This window comes from Chiloscyllium plagiosum, unplaced genomic scaffold (genome assembly GCF_037043375.1).
Source record: "Chiloscyllium plagiosum isolate Xiang-an unplaced genomic scaffold, Cpla_swu_hap1 HiC_scaffold_15, whole genome shotgun sequence".
NCBI lineage: Eukaryota > Metazoa > Chordata > Chondrichthyes > Orectolobiformes > Hemiscylliidae > Chiloscyllium > Chiloscyllium plagiosum.
In genome coordinates, this window is record NW_028270153.1 from 16,346,922 (window position 1) to 16,368,981 (window position 22,060).

At 41.9% G+C, this 22,060-nt stretch overlaps 1 protein-coding gene across 1 annotated transcript in view; it reads left to right on the forward strand.

The window, feature by feature from the left end:
• actr5 (actin related protein 5) overlaps nt 1-20,129 on the forward strand; it is a 32,902-nt gene extending 12,773 nt beyond the window's left edge. The window contains exons 4-9 of the mRNA XM_043710734.2: nt 446-663; nt 4,191-4,373; nt 10,721-10,846; nt 13,024-13,172; nt 14,706-14,838; nt 19,799-20,129. Of these exons, the coding sequence (XP_043566669.1) occupies nt 446-663; nt 4,191-4,373; nt 10,721-10,846; nt 13,024-13,172; nt 14,706-14,838; nt 19,799-19,984 (995 nt within the window). The 3' untranslated portion in view covers nt 19,985-20,129. The remainder of the gene's footprint in view (nt 1-445; nt 664-4,190; nt 4,374-10,720; nt 10,847-13,023; nt 13,173-14,705; nt 14,839-19,798) is intronic.
• Nucleotides 20,130-22,060: the final 1,931 nt, after the last annotated feature.

The window sequence follows — 22,060 nt, forward strand, 5'->3', positions numbered from 1 at the left end:
CTCTGACCTATCACCATCACTCCCCCACCTTCATCTACCTATCACATTCCTAGCTACTGATGCACGGAAACTGCAGCATCTCCAAAACACCCATAATCCTGACTTGGAACCACATCAGCTGTTTCTTGACCGTCATTTGGTCGAAGGTCTCGAATCCCTCCTTTACAGCCTACCTTCTCCAGACAGACTGAAGTAGTTCCAGAAGAAGGCCTACCCTTAGCTTCTCAAGGGCAACTAGGGATTGGTCAGCTATTGTGAAACAATGCCAATGCCGCATAAATTAATTTTTTTTTAAATGCATCCATTGACCTAAATATCAGGAAGAAAATAAATGTTCTTTTTTTAGTTTCACAGAAATACACAAGACTATGAATCTAAATTTGTATCTTGACTTTTGAGTCTGGATTGAAAAGTGGGTATGATGTAATTGTTTCCCTGTTTGCAGAGCTCAACCTGTGGAAGCAGCCGGACTTCTATCAGAAAAATATACACAGGATGCAGTTGCCCTTTAACAACAAGCTGCTGGCCAGCACCTTGACTGCCGAAGAGAGGATGGAACGGAGGCAGCAGCAGATTCGCAGGCTACAGGAGCTCAACGCACGGCGCAGGGAGGAAAAACTACAGCTCGATCAGGAAAGACTCGAGAGACTGCTCAGCATCCAGGTAAAGGAATAGGGACACAGTTTAAAACAGATACTCAGTTCACTATTTCATAAACATGAACAAACTGCTCCCAAGGCTCTGCCCATAACTTATTTGGAAAAATAAACAAGTTACACTCTTTAGGGTATCCCAAGCATTCCATCATTGATGAATCATTCACTTTTTTGATGGCCAGATATGGTAAGCTGCGAGATGCAGCAAATAATCAGTTAATTTTTTTATAGTGGTTTTGGTTAGGGCTAGGACATTGGAAAAGCTTCAGTCTCCTCATTAAAAGGCTGTGGGATGTTTGAAGTTCACCTGAACAAGACCTTGATTTAGTCTTTCACCCTAAAGATGGAACCGCTGTTGATGCTATGTTCCCTCACTGTCACAGCAATGTGTTGTCCAGGATAGGGTTTGATCCCTCAACCTTCTGACTTGAGCAGCATGGGAAATAGGAGATTGCAAGAGTGTGATCAGCTGAGCTGTGCTTGACACATGAACCATTGCATTCTTTTTCCATGCTTGATGTTTGAGGAGCGATAGGTGGAATTGAACAGTGAGTTCCCCCCCCCCCCCCCCGCCTCCAAAATCCCTGTTTAAAAAGCTCAAGTTTCCATGCAGCGACTTTACCAATCACTGTGTATTAGTGGCTCTGTAAATGACCTGGGATGCAAGTGATATAATTATTTCCATGTTACCTAGCCAGACTAACAAATACAAATCATTGTATCTTTTTAACTTTTTCCTAATTTGTTTAATCATGAGGGTTCAATTTTTACTGTGATATCTTGGAGCTGGAGAATGTGTCAGCCGAGAGATCAAAGCTTAACAATGTGTGAGCTCTTATCTAATGAAGGATCTACTTGGCATAGGGAAGTGCAGTGGTATTTCCCAGACTGATTGCAGGGATGGTGGCACTATCTAGTGAAGAGAGATGGAGGCTCTGCATTCTCTGGTGTTTAAAAGAATGAGAGGTGATTTCACAGAAACTTAGAAAATTCTTCAAGGGATAGACAGAGTAGGAGCAAAAAGGATGTTTCCCCTGGCTATGGGGTCTGCAACCAAGGGACACCATTTGAGATTAAAAGACATTTAGGACTGAGATGAGGAGCCACCTCTTCACTCATAGGGTGGTGTATCTTTGTCAGTCTATATCCTCAAGAGCTGTGGAAGCTCAGGCACTAAAAAAACTTCATGACAGGGATTGGTGGATTTGTAGTTACTGATTCTCAGATTTCTCCAGTTTCCTCATTTTCCCTCCCCCCACCTTGTCTCAGTCAAATCCCTCGAACTCAGCACCGCCTTCCTAACCTGCAATCTTCTTCCTGACCTCTCCGCCCCCACTCCCACTCTGGCCTATCACCCTCACCTTGACCTCCTTCCACCTATCGCATTTCCAACGTCCCTCCTCCCTACCTTTTATCTTAGCCTGCTGGGCACACTTTCCTCATTCCTGAAGAAGGGCTTATGCCCGAAACGTCGATTCTCCTGTTCCTTGGATGCTGCCTGACCTGCTGCGCTTTTCCAGCAACACATTTTCAGCTCTGATCTCCAGCATCTGCAGTCCTCACTTTCTCCTCTAAGAATTAGATGCACAATGGACACTTAACAGAGAAGAGAATCTGCACTGGATGTTGTTATAGAGAATATGGACATGTTATAGACAGGATCCTGAATCTCTTCTTGCACTGTGCTGTTATTTTTGTGAAGCCTGTGGCACAGTTGCATATGAGCTCATATATGAAGCTTGCTTAATCTTTGCATTAGTGAAAATTAAAATGAAAATAAGTTATGCAGATTTTTCACATATTGCTTTTGATATTAGAGAGTGCTTTATGATTTCAAACAAAAAGATAAATCAACATTATTACTGTTGCACTGTTAAGAAATTGGTGAGGGAATTGGAATACGCTATCAGAAGGCTAGAAAAGTACTTTCTCTTGTCTCTCTAGTGTATCTGACATTTGCCGTGATACTGCGGGGCCGTTGCAGTACTGATTTTCTGCCACTAGAGGGTGAAGACTGGTTCATTGCCAATCCAAACTTGACTGTAACCTGGGGCTGTGCAGCAGAAAAGGGGCTTGTGGAAGCTTGAACATTAATGGTAGCACAGCCAGAAATAGGTTATTTGACCCAACTGGATTCTAATGTTCATAGTCCACAGAAACCTCCTCTTCTCACTCTGCCTGCATATCTTTCCATTCCTTTCACCCTCGTGTTAATCTGGCTTCCCGTCAAAATCTTTTGACAATAGGAACTATCTAGGTTACCTTTGTTTTTCTGCGAAAATATGTAATCGAGTTGACTACCTTCCAGTAACTTGCCCAAGTGAACAGATCTAACCCTTTATATAACATCTCCTTGATTGCTGTTTTCTGCAAGTTAATTGGTTGTGTGAGTTGCTTACAGAAGCAGCCAGCCAGCGAGAAAAACCTTTCAGTCTAATCAGGCAAATACTTCAACCACTCCCATGTAAGTGCTAACACTGATGCTTGCTTGGAATTTTGTAATTTACGTTTGGGACTTGATTCTAACTCTGGGTGGATTTTGCAGGATAACACTCCAGTGAAGTACCTTGGCTATAATTAAACTGCTGAATGCAGCCTGTGGAAATTGTAGGAGGATCAAAGACCTCCATTCACTGTTTGATTGTGAAAGTAGTAAATACTTGCATTTGAAAAATGCTTAATAAATGCAAGTTCTTTCTGCAGAGAGTGTATATCTGTGTTTTTGAATGTTTGGGGATGCCTCACCTTTTATACTGCACTCTTGAGCTGGGAATATTTGTGGAATATTCTCCTCTAGCTCGTTGTTTAATTGTCAACTACTGTTCACAACCAGAAATCCATGTAGACACTGGGAGAGTGCGTACAGGAGGCTGGAATCAAACCTTGGTCTGTGGCACTGTGAGGCATCAGTCCTAACCACTGAGCCACCATGCTGCCCTTCATATGTGAATTTAAAAAAAAAATTAATTCACAGGATGAGGGCATCATTGGCTAGACCATCATTTATTAGCCATCCCTAGTTGTCTCGAGGGCAATTAAGATTCATCCGCATTACTGTGGGTCTTGAGTCACATATAGACCAGACCAGGTAAGGATTGCTGTTTCCTTCTCTGAAAGGCATTAGTGAACCTGGTGGGCTTTCCCCAGCAATTGACAATGGTTTCATGGTCATCATCAGACATGAATTCCAGAATTTTATCGAATTCAAATTCCACCATCTGTCATGGTGGGATTTGAACCTAGGTCCCCAGAACATTGGAAGGACAAATGTGACCATAACTTACCACTAATGGGTGATCCTTTTGTGATAAGTTGGGTACATGAAGTAGGAAAGTCAGACTGAGGAAATAGAAAGTATCCTCCTGAGTTGGGCTAGTATTTAATTTAGGATCTAGCCACGACAGGGTCTAATTTGGCAATATGTGATCCATTTTCCACAATTGAGCAAACTTACCTTGGCAGAATGGGGCTGATGTGTACAAAACGCAAGTTTGCACTGCATAATATATTGCTTTCTCATCTTTGTTCCCCTAGGAGCTTTTGGAAGAAGGCATGACTGAGCGCTTCAAGCGAGCTCTGTCAGAAATGAACATGGATTCTGCAGAGGAGCTGCAGTCGTACGTTAACAAGCTCAGCCTGGCCATCGAGCAGACCAAGCAAAAAATCCTGCAGGCGGAGGTGAATGTGGAGGTGGACGTTGTTGACACGAAGCCAGATGTGAGTAATGATGATCTTCTGGTCACATGCCCTTGTATTCTTCCTCTGACTGTAATTGCGCATACTTTCATGGAAATCAGCAAATAGTTTGGAACACAGTAGCCATCCTTTACGTGTTAAGGCTGTGTTGACAACGTGTTTGATTGCAGGCTTGGTCCTGTGCTTAGTCAACACCGATACATTCAGCCTGACACTTATTAGATCATTATTGGCTGTTGGAACTAGAATTGATTTATTTATTTCTTGATTTATGTTCCCGAGTGATAAAAATGACTTGCACTTCTCTAACTTTTCATGATTTCCCAAAGCGCCTTACAGCCAGTAAAGTACTTTTATAATATAGTTTTTCTCGTAAAGTAGGAAATGCAGCAGGCAGATTGCACACAGCACAGCTTCACACTGACGTTTCAGGTTGATGGTCTCTTGTCAGAACTCAGTGATTAATTCTTCTGTTTCTGCTGGTGTTGGTTGAGCGATGAATGTTGGTGGGACAGCCAAGAGAACACCTCAGCTCTTCTGTGAAATAGTGCCAATAAATCTTTCACATCTTTGGAATCAAAGAGTGTGGTGCTGAAAAAGCACAGCCTGCCAGGCAACATCGGAGGAGCTGGAGACTGTCCTGCTCCTCGGAAGCTGCCTGACCTGCTGTGTCTTTCCAGCACCAAACTCTTCGACGCTGATCTCCAGTATCCGCAGTCAGTCCTCACTTTCTCCTGTATCTTCTTTGGAAGGCAAGCAGGTTTTTAGTTTAAAGTCTCTTCTAAAAGCGGCAACTCTATCCGTTCTTGGAATGGGATTAGCAGGACTTCATATCTCGCATTGTACATTAACCCAATAAGGCGTGGATGAGCTTATTAATGTTTTAATGTTATAACTTTTATACTGACATTGCCTTCTACTTAAATAATGGCTTCAGGGTAAACCTAAACTACTGGCAAGGCAGAAAATTCAATAGATTTTGTGGGAGCATCTGTCACGTGATCTGATAATCTCACTGGAGTATAAAACCGCCTGACATCGGATCCTGTGCGTTTCCCTATGAGTTAAATTGAACCCCTTCGTATCTTTAAAATGCTGAGGTGCATTGAGTTGGCACAATATGTCGAGTTATGCTGGCTTATTACTGTCAAACCCTGCTGAGAACAGAAAGAGTTTGGCGGCAAATCGTTTTGGTTGAATTAAGATTTCCATGAAATTGCAAATGGAAGTAGACTGAAGGTGTGCAAAGGAATGTAAATCTTCCCATTTCTGAGATACTAGTTTGTCCCCATCAAGTTAGAATTGAAGTGGAATCAGGTTACAGGACTTTGCTGCCAGTGGTGTAACCAGAAAGATCAGAGCAGACTGCCTGAGCTGTTGGTCAATAATGTGTGACATGGATGTGAAAGATGCCATGACGCTATGTTAGTATAACCTGTGCTTTCTGTGAAGAATTGAAAGAAACTCGAAAAACAGAGATTGAAGAACAGAAAGTCTTGGCCAAGCACAAGGATTGTCCTGTCAAACTTTGTGGACTGGTGCTATTGAACTGTGCTTCCCAGTTTATTTTCCATCCACCCATAAAATCATAGTTTTTTTACGTTGTCCCAGTCTGACTGTATATTTTCGCAGCAGTTTTAAAAGAGCTTTATCTCAGAGAGCCATATGTTGATGGTTGATAGCCATTTACCTGTGATTCGAATTTACCTACTTGCAATAAGTAACAGTGTGGGAACCTGTTTTGTGGTAACTTGATTCCATCAGACAGGTAAATTGGGACTTTGTGTTGCTTGATGAAATCCACAACCTCTTGATCCAGTATCAACTGTATTTTGAGCGAGAGGTGTCCAAATTTGTAGCACCCTTTGTGTGATGAATTAGTCCCAGATTTCAGTGCTGAATGGCCTAGCTCTAATGTTAAGCTGCTTCTCCAGTATTCTTTCACCAGATGAAATAATTCCTCTTTATTTATCACAGAGAATCCTTTTATTATTTTAAACACTGTAATTAAATCGCCCCACAATCTCCAGCCTACCCGAGTATCTGCAATTAATTTTAGAAGCAGAAGAAAGAATATTGGATGAGTGTAAAGAAAACATTTTAAAATATTTATCCTTTTAATTAAATGGAAGCTGCAGCAGCTTTATTTCTAACGCCAATATGTGTTCAGTAGAATTCTTGGTGACCCAGAGTATTCAGTGACCGGAACTGTAAGTATACGAGGGAGACTGTGTTCCTGTGAAGAATCTGGAGGTAACGCATGCGAGCTGATGCTGGATGAACTCTAAAAATAGCAAGGATCAGAAAAGAAAACTGATGCACGGTACATGGAAGTCGATGCCTTTGACATTGATAACAAAGAGGCAATGCTAATGCCAGTATTACAGAGTGTTTACAGCACAGAAACAGATAATATCCACCCAATAGTTTCACGCTCCGAGTGAGTGTCCTTTCGACCTTCTTCATCTAACCCTGTCAACATACCCTTGTGTCACTTTCTCCTTTATCTACCTTTCAGCTGTGCCATTGCTTCAACTAGTGAGATAGTGAGTTTCAGACTCTAACCACTCTCTGGACGAAGCAATTTCCACTTAACTCACTGTTAGATTTACATGCGATTGTTTAAATTCATGGCCTCAAGTCCTGATTTTGCCGGGAGGTTGAGGAATCACCTCCTTGTTTATCCTATCACAAACTTGAAGGCCTCTTCAGGCCACCCCTGTGTTTTCTCTAAAGGAAAGGGATATTAATCATTTCTAATGGTTGTAACTTTATAAATGCGCTATTATTTCTGGTAAATCTTTTTTGCACCTTGTGTAGTGCCTTTATGTCCTTGTTATAATACGGAGACCAGAACTGTACAGAGTACTCCAAGCATGGCATAACTAAGAGAATCGGCAATGTGCTATGATTAAAAAAAGACAAAAGTTTGTCCCCAAACCTTTTGCAGCAAACCATTTTGATTTCCTGTGCTATGTCTTCTTTACCAGCTCTGGTATAAATCTACCCCTAAAGAACCAACATCATTAATCACAGACCTATTATGGTACAGAAAGAGCCATTCAGCCCATAGTGTCTGCATTAGCTCTCCAAATAAGCATCATGCTTGGCGTGCAGGTTCATAGCTCCTTGAAAGTAGAATCGCAGGTAGATAGGATAGTGAAGAAGACATATGGTATACATTCCTTTATTGGTCAGAGTATTGAGTACAGGAGTTGGGAGGTCATGTTGCGGCTGTACAGGACATTGGTTAGACCACTTTTGGAATAGTGCATGCAGTTCTGGTCTCCTTCCTGTCAGAAGGATGTTGTGAAACTTGAAAGGGTTTAGAAAAGATTTACAAGGATTTTGCCAGGGTTGGAGGATTTGAGCTTTGGTGAGAGGCTGACTAGGCCGGGGCCTATTTTCCCTGGAGTATCGGAGGCTGAGGGGTCACCTTATAGAAGTTTATTAAATCATGAGGGGCATGGATAGGATAAATAACAAAGTCTTTTCCCTGGGGTGGGAGAGTCAAGAACTAGAGGGCATAGATTTAGGGTGAAAGGGGAATGGTATAAAAAAGACCTAAGGGGCAACCTTTTCACTCAGAGTGTGGTACGTGTATGGAATGAGCTGCCAGAGGATGTGGTGAAGGCTGGTACAATTGCAACATTTAAAAGGCGTTTGGATGGGTATATGAATAGGAAGGGTTTGGAGGGATATGAGCCAGGTGCTGGCAGGTGGGACTAGATTGGGTTGGGATATCTGGTCGGCATGGACGGGTTGGACTGAAGGGTCTGTTTCCATGCTGTACATCTCTATGATTTTATGACATAGTGTCATTCTCCTGCTTTTTCCCTATATCCAGTAATCATCCAGTGCCCTCTTGAATGCTTCAAACGAACTTGCCTCCAATACACTTCCAGGCAGTCTGTTCCAGACCCGACACACTCCATGAATGAAAAAGTTTTTCTCTCACATCAAATTTGTCTTTTGCCAATCATTTTAAATCTGTCTGCTCATGTCCTTTATCCTTTTGTGAATGGAAACTGTGTCTTCCTCTCCTGTCTCTCCAGCCGCCTTGGTGTATTGAAAACATCTAGCAGAGCTCTGTTTTGCTATCTTCTCTCCAAGAAGAACAGTCTCTACCTTTTCAATCTATCCTCAAAACTGAACTTTCTCATTCCTGGAGCCATTCTTGTAAATTTCTTCTTCTATCTGTCCGATGTGTTCACATCTTTCCGAAAGTGTGGCGCCCAGAACTGCACACAATACTCCATCTGAACAATAGCAAATTAAGGATTTTTGTTTTGGTTTTGCCAGAGAGAGATTAAGACAATGTTGCTATTTACCTTGGCTGACAAGCCTAGAACAAGGGGGGATTGTTTCAGGATAGGGGACATTTCCATTTCGGACTAAGGAGAGATTTCTTCATTCAAAGGCTTGTGAAACTTTGGAATTCCATACTTCAGACAATGGTGGATGTTCCGTCATTGTATTTGTTTAAGGCTGTGATAGGCAGATCTTTGAAATGTCAGGGAATTGAAGTCCACAATCATCTATGGTCTATTAGATGTTAAAACTGGCTGAGCAAGCTGTAGGTCTATTCCTGCTTTTACTTACTTTCTTAAGAAGAAAAGGGAAAGGCAAGGGGACCATATTTATCATAAAATGTCCCCCTTATTGTGACTACTGCCAAAATCTTGGCTTCTGAATCTGTGAATTTTCCACTCCTCATTCGTTGAATTTTTGGTCTTTCTCCTTTCCAATTGGTTATTTTCAACCTCTGTTGCTGGCCAATTTCAATTCCTCAGAGAAAGTGAGGACTGCAGGTGCTGGAGATCAGAATCGAAAAGTGTGGCGCTGGAAAAGCGCAGCAAGTCAGGCAGCAAGGAGCAGGAGAATTGCGTTTCGGGCATAAGCCCTTCCTGATGTAGGGCTAATGCCCGAAACGTCAATTCTCCTGCTCCTTGGATGCTGCCTGACCTCTGTGCTTTTCCAGTGCCACGCAATTTCAATTCCTCTTTAGTCAGATTCTGTAAAAGTAAATCACTACACCTCGAAATTCCTTATTGGCTGGAAAGCATGTTGAGACGCCTTGTGGCTGTGAAAGAATACAAGGTTTTCTTTCATGCTTTCTGCCCACGTTCAGGTTAAAGTAATCAAAATGCAGCCCAATAGTCCTTTCCAGTCCCATGCCTGCTTCTAGTATTGGAATGTAAACCAGGTGGAAAGTAACAAAATAACTATGACAAAGTTGATCATAAATATGGTTGTACCAATATCCCTGTTCCCTAACTTGAGTTTGAATTAAGTTAAAAATCAGACATCATCAGGTTATAGTCCAACAGGTTCATTTGGAAGTATAAGCTTTTGGAGCGCTGCTCCTTCATCATGTATATTATAAGTTCTGTATCCTATGATCCTGCCCCACTAGCTACCTGATGAAGGAGCAGAGCTCCAAAAACTTGTATTTCCAAGTGAAACTATTGGACTATAACCTGGTGTTGTGTGATTTTTAACTTTGTCCACCCCTGGCTAACACCAGCACCTCCACATCTTGAGTTTGAATGCCACATTTGTGATGCAACCTTTGTACACTCTCAACAATGAATATTTTATCTAGAGGTTCAGTTTGTGGTTCCTGTCGTAAACTCAGAGCCCACACGTCTTCATCATCTCTGATAGAACGTGATCCCAGTCTCGAGGGCAGCTCCATGGCTTGGGCTCCTCTAGATGTACAAAGGAAAAGAGGAAGACCCTGAATGGAGAAAACATGAAGGGAGAAAGAGTGAGAGAGATGCCCATGAAGCCAGTCAAAGAAGAGGCAAAGTGAGAAGCAAACATATTTGAAATTGGGGAGAGAGAACCAATTTGGGACTGACATGCTATTCATGAGGAGTGGGAAGAACAGAAGAATGTGGTTGAGTAGCTATTGAGAAGAAACCTGGAATATTCTGGGGTGGAATGTAAACCCATTGATACTGCAAGGTACATTAGAGGGAGTGAGTAAAAAGAGACATGCCTAGTTCAGTATAGAGAGCAGGAGAGTCAGGAAAATACGTTAGTGTGGGTTCCCCTTCTACATAGGTGCACAGAAGGATGTATTACTAATCTAAAGGTTGAATCCCTATCCCTTGCTGAGTTGGCTGATGTTTGTACATAAAATTAGATTGAGTAAATTCTTACCTTTTGCCGTTTACCTGAAATACCTCCACAGATTCAATATTTCTTTGTTTGTATTTTATTCCCATGAAGTTTGAACTGTACTGTCCTGAGTGTGCTTGTTTGAAGGGTAATTTAATAGGATGGGCATGTTACAGAGCCTTTATTAAGAGGTGTACTGTAATTGCTTTATTCCCATATTGTAATGATTATTTTATGAACAGGTTTCTGATCTGGATCAAGTGCTGAGTTGTGATCAGTCAATGGACGAGTTGGAAGGAGTGAATGAGCTGGACCAACTTTTCCCTGAATATCAGAATGACTTTGGCAAGCAAACCAACGTAGTTCAGGTATTATCTTTAGTAGAACTGCTGCTCTGTGAGAACACACCGTTGATTCTACCAAGCTGACTGGAAGTTGCATTCGAGTTTTGAAACTGAAATCTAGGCTACTAACACGATAGGATGACAGCAAAAATATGCATGCAGAAATTTACTTTGTGATTAAAAAGTCTTTGAGCATTACCTTGGATTTTTGGGAAGTTACAATTATTGGGTGGCACAGTGGCTCAGTTGTTAGCATTGCTGCCTCTCAGTGCCAGGGAGCTGGGTTTGATTCCAGCCTTAGGTGACCGTCCGTGTGGAGTTTGCACGTTTCCTGTGTGGGTTTCCTCTGCGTGCTCCGGTTTCTTCCCACATCCAAAGATGTGCAGGTTAGGTGGATTGGCCATGCTAAATTATCCATAGTGTTCAGGGATGTGCAAGCTAGGTGGATTAGCCTTGGGAAATACAGGCTTACAGGGATAGACCTGGGTGGGATGATCTTCAGAGGGTTGGTGTGGACTTGATGGGCCAAATTGCCTCCTCTGCACTGTAAGGATTCTCTGATTCTGCATATAGAACAATGGATGGCTGGGTGTAGGTCACAAACTGTAAATCTCATTGAGAGTTTTAGAATATGTGTTTTCATATAGTTATTGAAGATAAGATTACAAACTTGATGTAACTGTACCATATGTTTGTTCTGGAGCTTAGTTCCCATATTCGGCAGTTAGATGTTTCACATAGCTAACTATTTTTAATGTCCAGGACAGTGGACTGAGAGTTTGAAGTTTGTTTGGGAGCAGTGTTTTGTTTTAAAACTAATCAACGAAGCAAAGGTCATGATGTCTTTTATGTGGCAGAGTTTTATGCGCTGCTACTTGGCAAGATGGAAGGGAATACATCCTGTTGATACGAGCTGCCCCACAGCCAATTAACACTTCCTTTGGCTAAGAGGGAAACTTTCGGTCCAGTTTTGGGGTAGAGGTGGGCTACAGTGATTGGGGATGGGGTGGGGATGGGGGACTGGTTAATGGGAGGTGGTATACAACTTTATTGGGAGGTGACAAAGGAGCCTCTGATGGATGTCAGCAATTCTACGCAGGTCCCTCCCACCTCTTGTTTGACACCAGTCTGCACTGCTAATGCTACTGAGCTACCCACTTGGTTATAGACCTTTCCTGACAAGGGTAAAATAACAAGCAGGCATGGGGTGAGGCACTTATGTGGCCATTAATTAAGGAACTACACGAGCCACAGGGCAGACAGGCTCCTGGACACTTCCATTGTTCCACTGCAAAAAAGGGGAATAGGGTGAGGGGGAGATTGGGAAGGCAGCAGCCATTTAATGAGAGCCCCTCCCTGACTTCATACTTGCCAGCAAGGGAGCATAAAATTGCAGCTGATACTTCCTTGAGGGTGTGGTTAATCTACAGAATTTGGACTTTTAATTCCAAAATCTCTCTGCTACTGAGGTTCTCCATGTGTCATATGGAGGGTCCCTTGCAGGGAAATTGATGGAGATTGATTGCAAAGAGTCAATAGTCTCTACTATACTGCATCATGTAACTACTAAGATGGTCAAAGACTTTTTATCATCTAGCAATAAGGTCAATAATCGGGCATTCCCTGTGTGGAGGTCGCTTAACTAACTGTATCCTATGATCATTGGGAGGCTAATCACTGTGTCTTTTGAAAGAATTCTACATTAATAGTTATTTTCTTCCTCTTTGAAAAGAACCCAAATTATCTTATGGTCAGGAAAGCAAACAGGAAATGTTTGACTTTGACTTCTTGTAAACATCAAAAGAAACTGATTGCAATTTGTCATAACGCATGACATCTGAAAAACGATAGACTTGTCTGAAAATGTTTACACATATCCCACAAAGTTCAAGCATGTGCATTCAGTCTTGAGTATTCCTTTTGCAGCGAATGGCTTGCTTTGTTTTATTGAAGTTTACAATCCGATTTCTATTCCTCAATTTACACTCAAACAGCTTGAGAATGAGAAATCTGACATAGTCAAAAATATTTTGCAGAACAGCCCATAACAGCCTCAAGTTAGTGTGTTGCTGCATTGAGCTCCAAATTTCATAACTATGTAACAAGTAAATCAGTTAGTCAATTGAAAGGATGATAATATCAGAATGCGACTATAATCAGTATTCTTTTTTCCTTTTCTTAACAAATCCTGTTTGATTCAGCCAGTTGGACAGATGTTCAATCTAGCTGAATACCATCAGCTGCACCTGGGCAGTGAGCGAATCCGAGTTCCTGAGATTATCTTTCAACCATCTTTGATTGGTGAAGAGCAGGCTGGTATAGCAGAAACCCTGCAATATGTCCTGGACAGGTATGGCCTTAGGAGTCTTTCAGCAGTTTGCTTACATTTGGTAACTAATCTGTTAAATCCCTTCCCTTCTCCACTGTCAATCCTACATGTTACCTGTATACTCATGGTAAACACCAGAAACTGCACTCCCCCTTCTTCTGCAATGCGTCGGTCACATTCTTTCCCATAACTTTGTGTTGAGTAGTGCGTTATGATAAGACCAGCAGCACAGCTCTTGATTACATTGATGAACCTTCCCATGAACTAATGGGATGTGGGTTCACAACATTCCTTACCCACATTGTCCAGTTCAGGGGAAACAATTGCCCTCACTCTGTTGAAATCCAAACTAACTCTGCAATACTTTGTTTTAACCCGTTCTATTTTTGATCCTTAGAATTCATAACCATCAACTATTGTTCCCTCCCTCCTATAGTGTCAAAATCTTTTATTTAAAAGTCCAATACAGGTCCTCCAGAACAGAGACATACATAATTTTAAAATGCCTTCACTTAGAAAGATAATAATGCCATTGAAGTCGAGAACAAGGGGTCCCGAATGCTTCTGTTACCTGGCAACTATACACAATGTTACTAGCACGCTGATGCCTGGGACCTGTGGTGGACCTTCCCCTGAATGAAGACACAAGGGGCAGACAGCCAACAGCTATGCTCAGGAGCCATGGCTGCTACAGACAGAGTTCCATGTTGCGGAGTGACACAGGCTGCAGATAACTTACACAGGATTGGGAGTGTAAGGTGGGGGGGGGGGGGGGAGGGGAAGATGTGTCCTCGGGTGGGGATCCCGAGGAGATGGGGCTAAGGGGTTGCTCTTCCCAATATCCAGTCCTTTGCTCGGGCACTGATGCCTTTGGTGCAGGGACATCCGCTTCCTGGAGATGGCGCGATGCGACACGAATTTAGCTGCCGTCCCCAGCACATGACGATGAACCCAGCTGCTGCTCAGTTACTCCCATTGGCAGCAGGCCCTTAAATGGTCATGAATTGGCCATTTAGGGGCCTCACTTGGCAGTGAGGCTGGAGGGTGTGCTTTGTGGGCCACCCTGCCCGGGACGTAATTCTGGTGGAGAGAGGAAGGCAGCCAGGGTTCAGGTCCCAATCTGTCCCCAAATAATTGTAATTCCCACCTCCAATTTTGCCATCAATGAGAGCAGGATACTTTCCCTCTTGTATCCCCCCTGTATATTTAGACAATCATGGCTAGTATGTAATCCAAATACTTGTCAAAACAGTGGGCCATTTCTGCTCTAGATTGAACAGAGCCCAGCAAGTTGACTTTCCTTGCGCAGGAACTGCAGTGGACACTTCCATAAGGTGTTGATGGCCCTGGAATAGGGTAAAACTGCAGTGTAAGCAGAAGCTTGAAACAATCATTAATGGACTGCAAACCCATACTGGATTCCATCTCAGTCTCTGAAGCTGATTCATATCCAGCTGCAGTCACCAGGCTGAAGAAGAGTTGAGAAAGATGTAGAAAACCAGTTAACTTTCTCTTATTAACTCTCTAAAGAACAAGTTTGTTTTGATTCTGTAGATATCCCAAGGATCAACAGGATGAGCTTGTACAAAATGTGTTTCTTACTGGTGGTAACATCCTATACCCTGGGATGAAGACCCGGATGGAGAGGGAGCTACTTACCATGAGACCATTTCAATCCACTTTCCAGGTGCTCTGAATTCAAAGTGATGTTTGTGTGGGCTGTGGGGAGGAACAGTAATGACAAACGTGAAAAAGGAGATGATTTTTATTTACATAGTGTTCATTTCTGAATGTGAAAGGGCAGAGGTTGCATAATTTTCAATGCTAGTCTCACTTAGATTAAAACACAGCTTTGCACATTTCAAAACAAAATACTAGGACGACCTTTATGTCATTTATGAGTAGTGCCGAAAGCTTGGGATACAGAGCAGATCTCTGACTCTGTAATCATTTCCATTTTCATTGTATCACCTTCTGCTTTCTACTGCTGTGGCAGTTTCATTTGAGATAACCAATTTGACATTAATTCGTTGACCATTCAGTTTCAAAAGATTTACATACAGAGAGAGGCACAGGTTTGTGAGGAAGAATTTCCTTTATGCAATAAGCCACAATAACAAGGAACTCTCTGCTTATGAGGATGCTGGAAGTGGAGATGATTGGATCAGCAATTAAGGTACATAAACATGCAGGGTTACAGGTAAAGAGCAGGGGGAATTGCACAGAGTGGATTCCGCTGCAGAGAAATGGCACAATCTCAATGGGAAAAATGGTCCCGTGTAATGGTCTTGGAAACTTTTTAACCTCACCCAGCAGAAATTGAAGAAGGAAACAACACTGACCTCACTCGTGGAACTTCAGTACGTAGATGACAATGTCATCTCTGCCTCAATGCCTTTGTGGTAGCATCCCAGAGAGTTGGTCTCAACCTCAAGAAGACTTTACCAACCCGTCCCAGGTCAAGTTCCGGTCCATTAAGATCAATAGAGAGTCTTCTCATACATGGAATATTTTCTTGGCCTGGGAGCTGTCTCTCCTCTAAGGCTGACGTCTGTGCAGAAATTCAGCAGCATATGCAATCTGCGAGTGATGTCTTTGGACTCCAAGGATGAGAGTCTTCGTAAACTGTGACATCTGTTCTGATACCAAGATCCTTGTGTTTAAGGCAGTCATTCTTCTATATGGTTTCAAAATCCGGAGCACTTATAGACACCACCTGAAGACTGTTGAGAAATACTATCGATGATGTTTGAGACAGATTCTCTGCATCAGCTAAAGGGCAGGCTTACTTACATTAACGTCCTTGAAGCAGCTAATAGCATGAGCTTCAAAACCATGACCATCCAAAACCAACTCCGTTGTACTGGCCATGTGCTTAGGATGAGCTGAAAATGTGTTGCTGGAAAAGCGCAGCAGGTCAGGCAGCATCCAGGGAACAGGAGAATCGACGTTTCGGGCATAAGCCCTTCTTCAGGAAGGGGTTATGCCCGAAACGTCGATTCTCCTGTTCCTTGGATGCTGCCTGACCTGCTGCGCTTTTCCAGCAACACATTTTCAGCTCTGATCTCCAGCATCTGCAGACCTCACTTTCTCCATGTGCCTCGGATGCCTGAGTTCTGACTGCCAAAGCAAATCATCTTCACCCAGCTCAAGGAAGGCACTCTAAGGACAGGAGGACAAAGGAGTATTTCAAAGACTCCTTGAAGGCTTCCCTCAAGAAATGCAACATAGATGTCAACACGTGGGAGATCCACACTCAAAAGGAAGTGACTTGAAGGAAACTTTTGTCTGAAGGGACACAATTCGTCACAAACACCGGTTGACAAAAGGAAGTATGGAAAAGGAACTGGAGAAGGGAATGCCAATGATCTCCTGGCTGAGAAGCCCCTCCACATCCTGGGATCACCTGACAAATGTGAAGCAGGAGACATGGCCCTGGGATTGGGCATTCCAGCCATATGAGGGTCCATGGAGTCCATGGCCAGTAGCAAACCAGTGATTGCTAATGATGAATTTATCTAAGTTATTCGTAGATGTTTGGAATTTTAACAGAAGTGGAAGCCATCCTACATGAACATGTTTTAACCCTATATTAGACCTAATACTGTACTGCTGTTTGTCCCTACATTCTTTCAAGGACATTTTCCTTTGAATTCTTATGATTCTCTCTTAAATGTTGCAATTGATGGGCTACAGAGACCACTTGCAGTAAATTATTTTATCCAGACTTGTGGATAAGAAAAGACAAACTTGCTTTAATATTGCATCTCATCATGTCTTAAAGATGTCCTAAATACTTTGCAGGTCAATTGATTATTTTTTGAGGTGCAGGCACTGTTATAGAGGCAAAGTTGGCAACCAATTTGTCTACAGAAAGGTGCTACAAGAAGCAGATGGGATGAATGACCAGTTAAACTGATATGGATGGTACTGATTAAGGGAGGAATATTGGCCGAAATGCTGGGAAAACTTTCTGTTTCTATTTGAAGAAGTAAATTAGACTGCATATTTGAAGAGAAATTATTGGATCACAATTCTATGAGTAACGTTTCACTCTGAATAGCACTCTATAGTGTGAAATTCATTGTCATCAAACACCTCCTGTTTCTCAGGTTAAACAACCGTGAATCATGACAGTTTGCGCAGCAGATTTTGCTAAATACCTGCTAGTTCTAAGGGTACTTTTTTAAAAAAAGGAAATAGCTTTCCTGTGTAAATTGTTCCAGCTATTGATATGAACCTTGAAGCTGTTTCTAAATATTGTTCATTTTTCACAGCTGCCTCAATACAAACTGTCCTCCTTGCAGTGATATTAGATAATCCACGCAGTAAAACTCTCCTCAGCTTTAATATTTTCTGTAGCTTGACAAATGTATCTTTGTTTATAGCAAGGTTTTGCTGCTGCTGTGTTTTGATTAAAGTTTAGCAGGGTGAGCTGTGGGCTTAGACCATTAAACAGAGGCCATTCATTAATACCATGGTTGATCTGATTTGGAGATGCCGGTGTTGGACTGGGGTGTACAAAGTTAAAAATCACACAACACCAGGTTATAGTCCAACAGGTTTAATTGGAAGGACACTAGCTTTCGGATCGACGCTCCTTCATCAGGTGATGAAGGAGCGTCGCTCCGAAAGCTAGTGTGCTTCCAATTAAACCTGTTGGACTACAACCTGATGTTGTGTGATTTTTATGGTTGATCCGATCATTTTTAACTCCACATTCCTGCCTTTTCCCCATAATCCTTGATCCCCTCACTGATTAAAAATCTGTCTATCTCAACATTGAAAACACTTAATACCCCAGCCTTGAAGGTCTCTGTAGGAGACATGAAGCTGTTATGGGGATAAACAAATGCAGTTGGGACTAGACCGTCACATGGTTTTATTTCTGTCCTTGGTCACTAATTGTCACCTACAGTACTTTGTCAATTCTTTCATTGAAATCGAAGGTACTTAGATTTCCACAAAGGATGTCGGTTCTCTTTTGTGTCAATTCCCACATGTTTGCACCAGCATAAAGAGTAGTCTTTGGGAGCTACATTAATGTCTGTATAACTGACTACAAGAAAATATCTAGGAGCAATTCACGTTAGTAGGTATGTCTTCCATGTTATTGGAAACCCATTTGCTTCCATTCATTGCTTTTCTACCATGAAATAGCAAGTTTCTTTACTAGAAATGCAGGTCTAGAACTCCATCTTTGTCCCCGAGGAATAATACATTAACTTCTGAAGCATGGTGTAACGTTGCTGATTCACAGTTTCCGATTACTGAGAAGAGGGCAGTACAACGAGATCTAGGTGTTCTTGTCCATCAGTCAATGAAAGCAAGCATGCAGGTACAGTAGGCAGTGAAAAAAGCTCATGGTATACTGGCCTTCATAACAAAAGGAATTGAGTATAGGAGCAAAGAGGTCCTTCTGCAGCTGTACAGGGCCCTGGTGAGCCAACACCTGGAATATTGTGTGCAGTTTTGGTCTCCAAATATGAGTAAAGACATTCTGGCTATTGAGGGAGTGCAGTGTAGGTTCATGAGGTCAATTCCTGGAATGGCGGGACTATCATATGTTGAAAGATTGGAGCGACTGGGCTTGTATACGCTTGAGTTTAGAAGGTTAAGAGGGGATCTGATTGAGATGTGTAAGATTATTAAAGGATTGGACATTCGGCAGGCAGGAAGCATGTTTCCGCTGATGGGTGAGTCCAGAACCAGAGGACACAGTTTAAAAATAAGGGGTAGGCAATTTAGAACAGAATTGAGGAGAAACTTCTTCATCCAGAGAGTGGTGGATATATTGAATACTCTGCTCCAGAAGGCATCAAGAAAGAGATGAATAGAGCTCTTAAAGATAGTGGAATCAAGGGTTATGGGGATAAGGCAGGAACAGGATACTGATTGTGGATAAAAGTGAGGACTGCAGGTGCTGGAAACCAAAGTCTAGATCAGAGTGGTGCTGGAAAAGCACATCAGGTCAGGCAGCATCTGAGGAGCAGGAAAATCGATGTATCAGGCAAAAGCCCTTCATCAGGAATCCTGATGAAGGGCTTTTGCCCAAAACGACGAATTTCCTGCTCCTTCGATGCTGCCTGACCTGCTGTGCTTTTCCAGCACCATTCTGATCAAAATTACTGATTGTGGATGATCAGCCATGATCATAATGAATGGTGGTGCAGGCTCGAAGGGCTGAATGGCCTACTCCTGCACCTATTGTCTATTGTAAAATAATGAGGTAAATAGGCAAAGTCTTTTCCCTGGGGTGGGGGAAGTCCAGAACTAGAGGGCATAGGTTTAGGGTGAGAGGGGAAAGATTTAGAAGGGACTTAAGGGGCAACTTTTTCACACAGAGAGTATGGAATGAGCTGTCAGAGGAAGTGGTGGAGGCTGATACAGATACAACATTTAAAAAGCAGCTGGATGGATATATGAATAGGAAGGATTTAGAGGGATATGGGCCGGGTATTGGCAAATGGGACTAGATTAGGTTAGGATATCTGGTAAGCATGGATGAGTTGGACCGAAGGGTATGTTTTGAGCTGTACATCTCTATGACTCTACTTATTAAGTTATTTATCCCTTTGAGATAATTCTATACTGGGATTACCAAACAAAAATGTTTTATATTAATATGGATTCCTCATGTCTTTCAGGTAACCATGGCTGCCGATCCTGTTCTGGATAGCTGGTTAGGTGCACGGGATTGGGCTGCTGAGTATAAGGGTCAAGCTGAGGGCTGGATAACCTTAGCTGACTATGAAGAGAAGGGAGGAGAGTATTTAAGTGAACATGTTGCTTCCAATGTTTACGTGCCAATGAGCCTTACGAAACCAACTTAAGAGTGCTGATATGTAAAAGGACTCCCGGACACATTTAGCTCTTGACATTTCTTTTGCTGGAAAGAAAAAGAAGGCCTTTTTAATTCAAAGGTTTGAAACTTTCAGTATATTGGAGAGTGTACAAAATAAATACTTTTTGTAACAACTCTATTCTGCTCTCACATTTTATACTCTTCAGAAATATTAGATATCCTATGATTCATGATTCAGTGCTACATCTTAGATTGTCTATGAAGAGACTGAGAAAAACTTTATACTTGCCAGTTTCTAATCACTTTTCATGGAATGGAACAAATCACTATTGCTGTTTGTTGCAACAAGGAACAGATGAAATTCATCCCAATGAATTTGATTGTGTTCACTCAATGGCCATCCCTGGTGCTGAATGTGGAGATACTCTTCCTCTCCAACCTTGGTCTTGTGACGCATAATCCACCAGTCACAAACAGTCACAAATGGCTATGAAAGTTGAGATTTTGTTCAGCATTTGCACAATTTGGTTTGGACATGTTCTGAAGGATCATGCTAGGTGTACTGAAATCACAGGATATTTAAAGATGGAGAAAGTGAAGCTTCATATCCAAACTTCAAACCAAATGCTGTGTTTCAACTTATTTATTAATTTAGATTAATCTTTGATTTTGACTATTATCACTTACTGCCGTGAGCCCTCTATAAGATGCAGAATACAGTAAGTCTATACAGAGCTATCAACATCACAATCATGTTCCTATCTCAGAATTGCTTACCTGGAATGCAGACCAAATATTATATTTGATTTGATTATATTTTTGTTTAATTAAAACATTTAAATGGGATTTTTAAAAAAAAAACTTTATTTTTACTTCCTAAAGCCACTGGCTTTCTTTGGGCTACGTTTTATTTAGCTTGTTGTTAGAATTGTTTCTCGGTTTGCAAGTAACAATGCTTCATTAATAAGTCTAGACAGCCAAACATTTTCAGGGTAACTCAGGTCTGGATCACCAGCTTTTTTTTAACCCCACTGTCTAATGTAGCACAGTGTTTCCATTGCTGCTGCCAGAGAGACTTTAGAAAAGTTAAAGACTGGATGAGTGGAAGATGGGCTTTTTTCAGAAAGACTAGTGAAAGTCAATTTAATAGGCTGAGGGATGGGAAACAGTAGATAAGCAAAGTTTGTGTTTAGCGCATATTTTTTCCCTCCCTTGTATCAAAGGATAAAGATCCAGCCAAGATAAAAAAGAAAGAAGTTGGGTTACTGTAGCACCTTTCACAACCTCAAGTCACCCCAACGTGCAATACAGTCAATAAAGTTGGAAATGTTGTCGCTATTGTAATGTAGGAGACACAGCAGTCAATTTAAGCATAACAAGATTCAGTGAGCACCAATGTGAAAACGATCAGTTAACACTTCTTAGTTAAGTTGATTAACCAGGATCTTGACTAGGACACCAGGGAAAATTCTCCCCTCTGACAAATTAGTGCCATGATATCTTTTATGTCGATCTGAGTGCACAGATGGGGGCTCGGCTTATTGTCTCATCTCTCAGTACTGCACTGGGAATGTCAGACCTGGATTATACATTCAAGTGTAGGTCCTGAACCATACAAACCTATTATTCAAAGATGAAAACGCTTACCAACTGAACCAGCGTATCTATTGCCACATCAAACCCTTCAAAAATGAGGGATGAAAAGCATTTAAAATGATCATGAAAGAAACAGGAACAAAAGAAACATATGGTAGAGTAATTTCCAAACAACCCACTCCCCAAGGGAAAAACCTTGAACAACATGATTTTTATAACGTGTTAGAATTATTGGAAATCTTAAAGGCTTAATACATCTGGGACCCAAGCTCTGTCGTAACAAATGCATCAAAAAAGCTAAAACCTTTGGCTAAAAGTGAAGTAAAAGAATAAGGATGGCCATTGGGAATGGAAATTGTTAATTTTCACAGCTTGTGCCTCTGTTGCTGCCGGCTGAAGTTATTTAAAAGCTCATCTTCAAAGGATTCAGAAAGCCTAGTGTACTACTGAGACTACAGGCAGGATGAATACATCTTAAAATAGTATGGGAAGTTCTCCAATTCTTCAC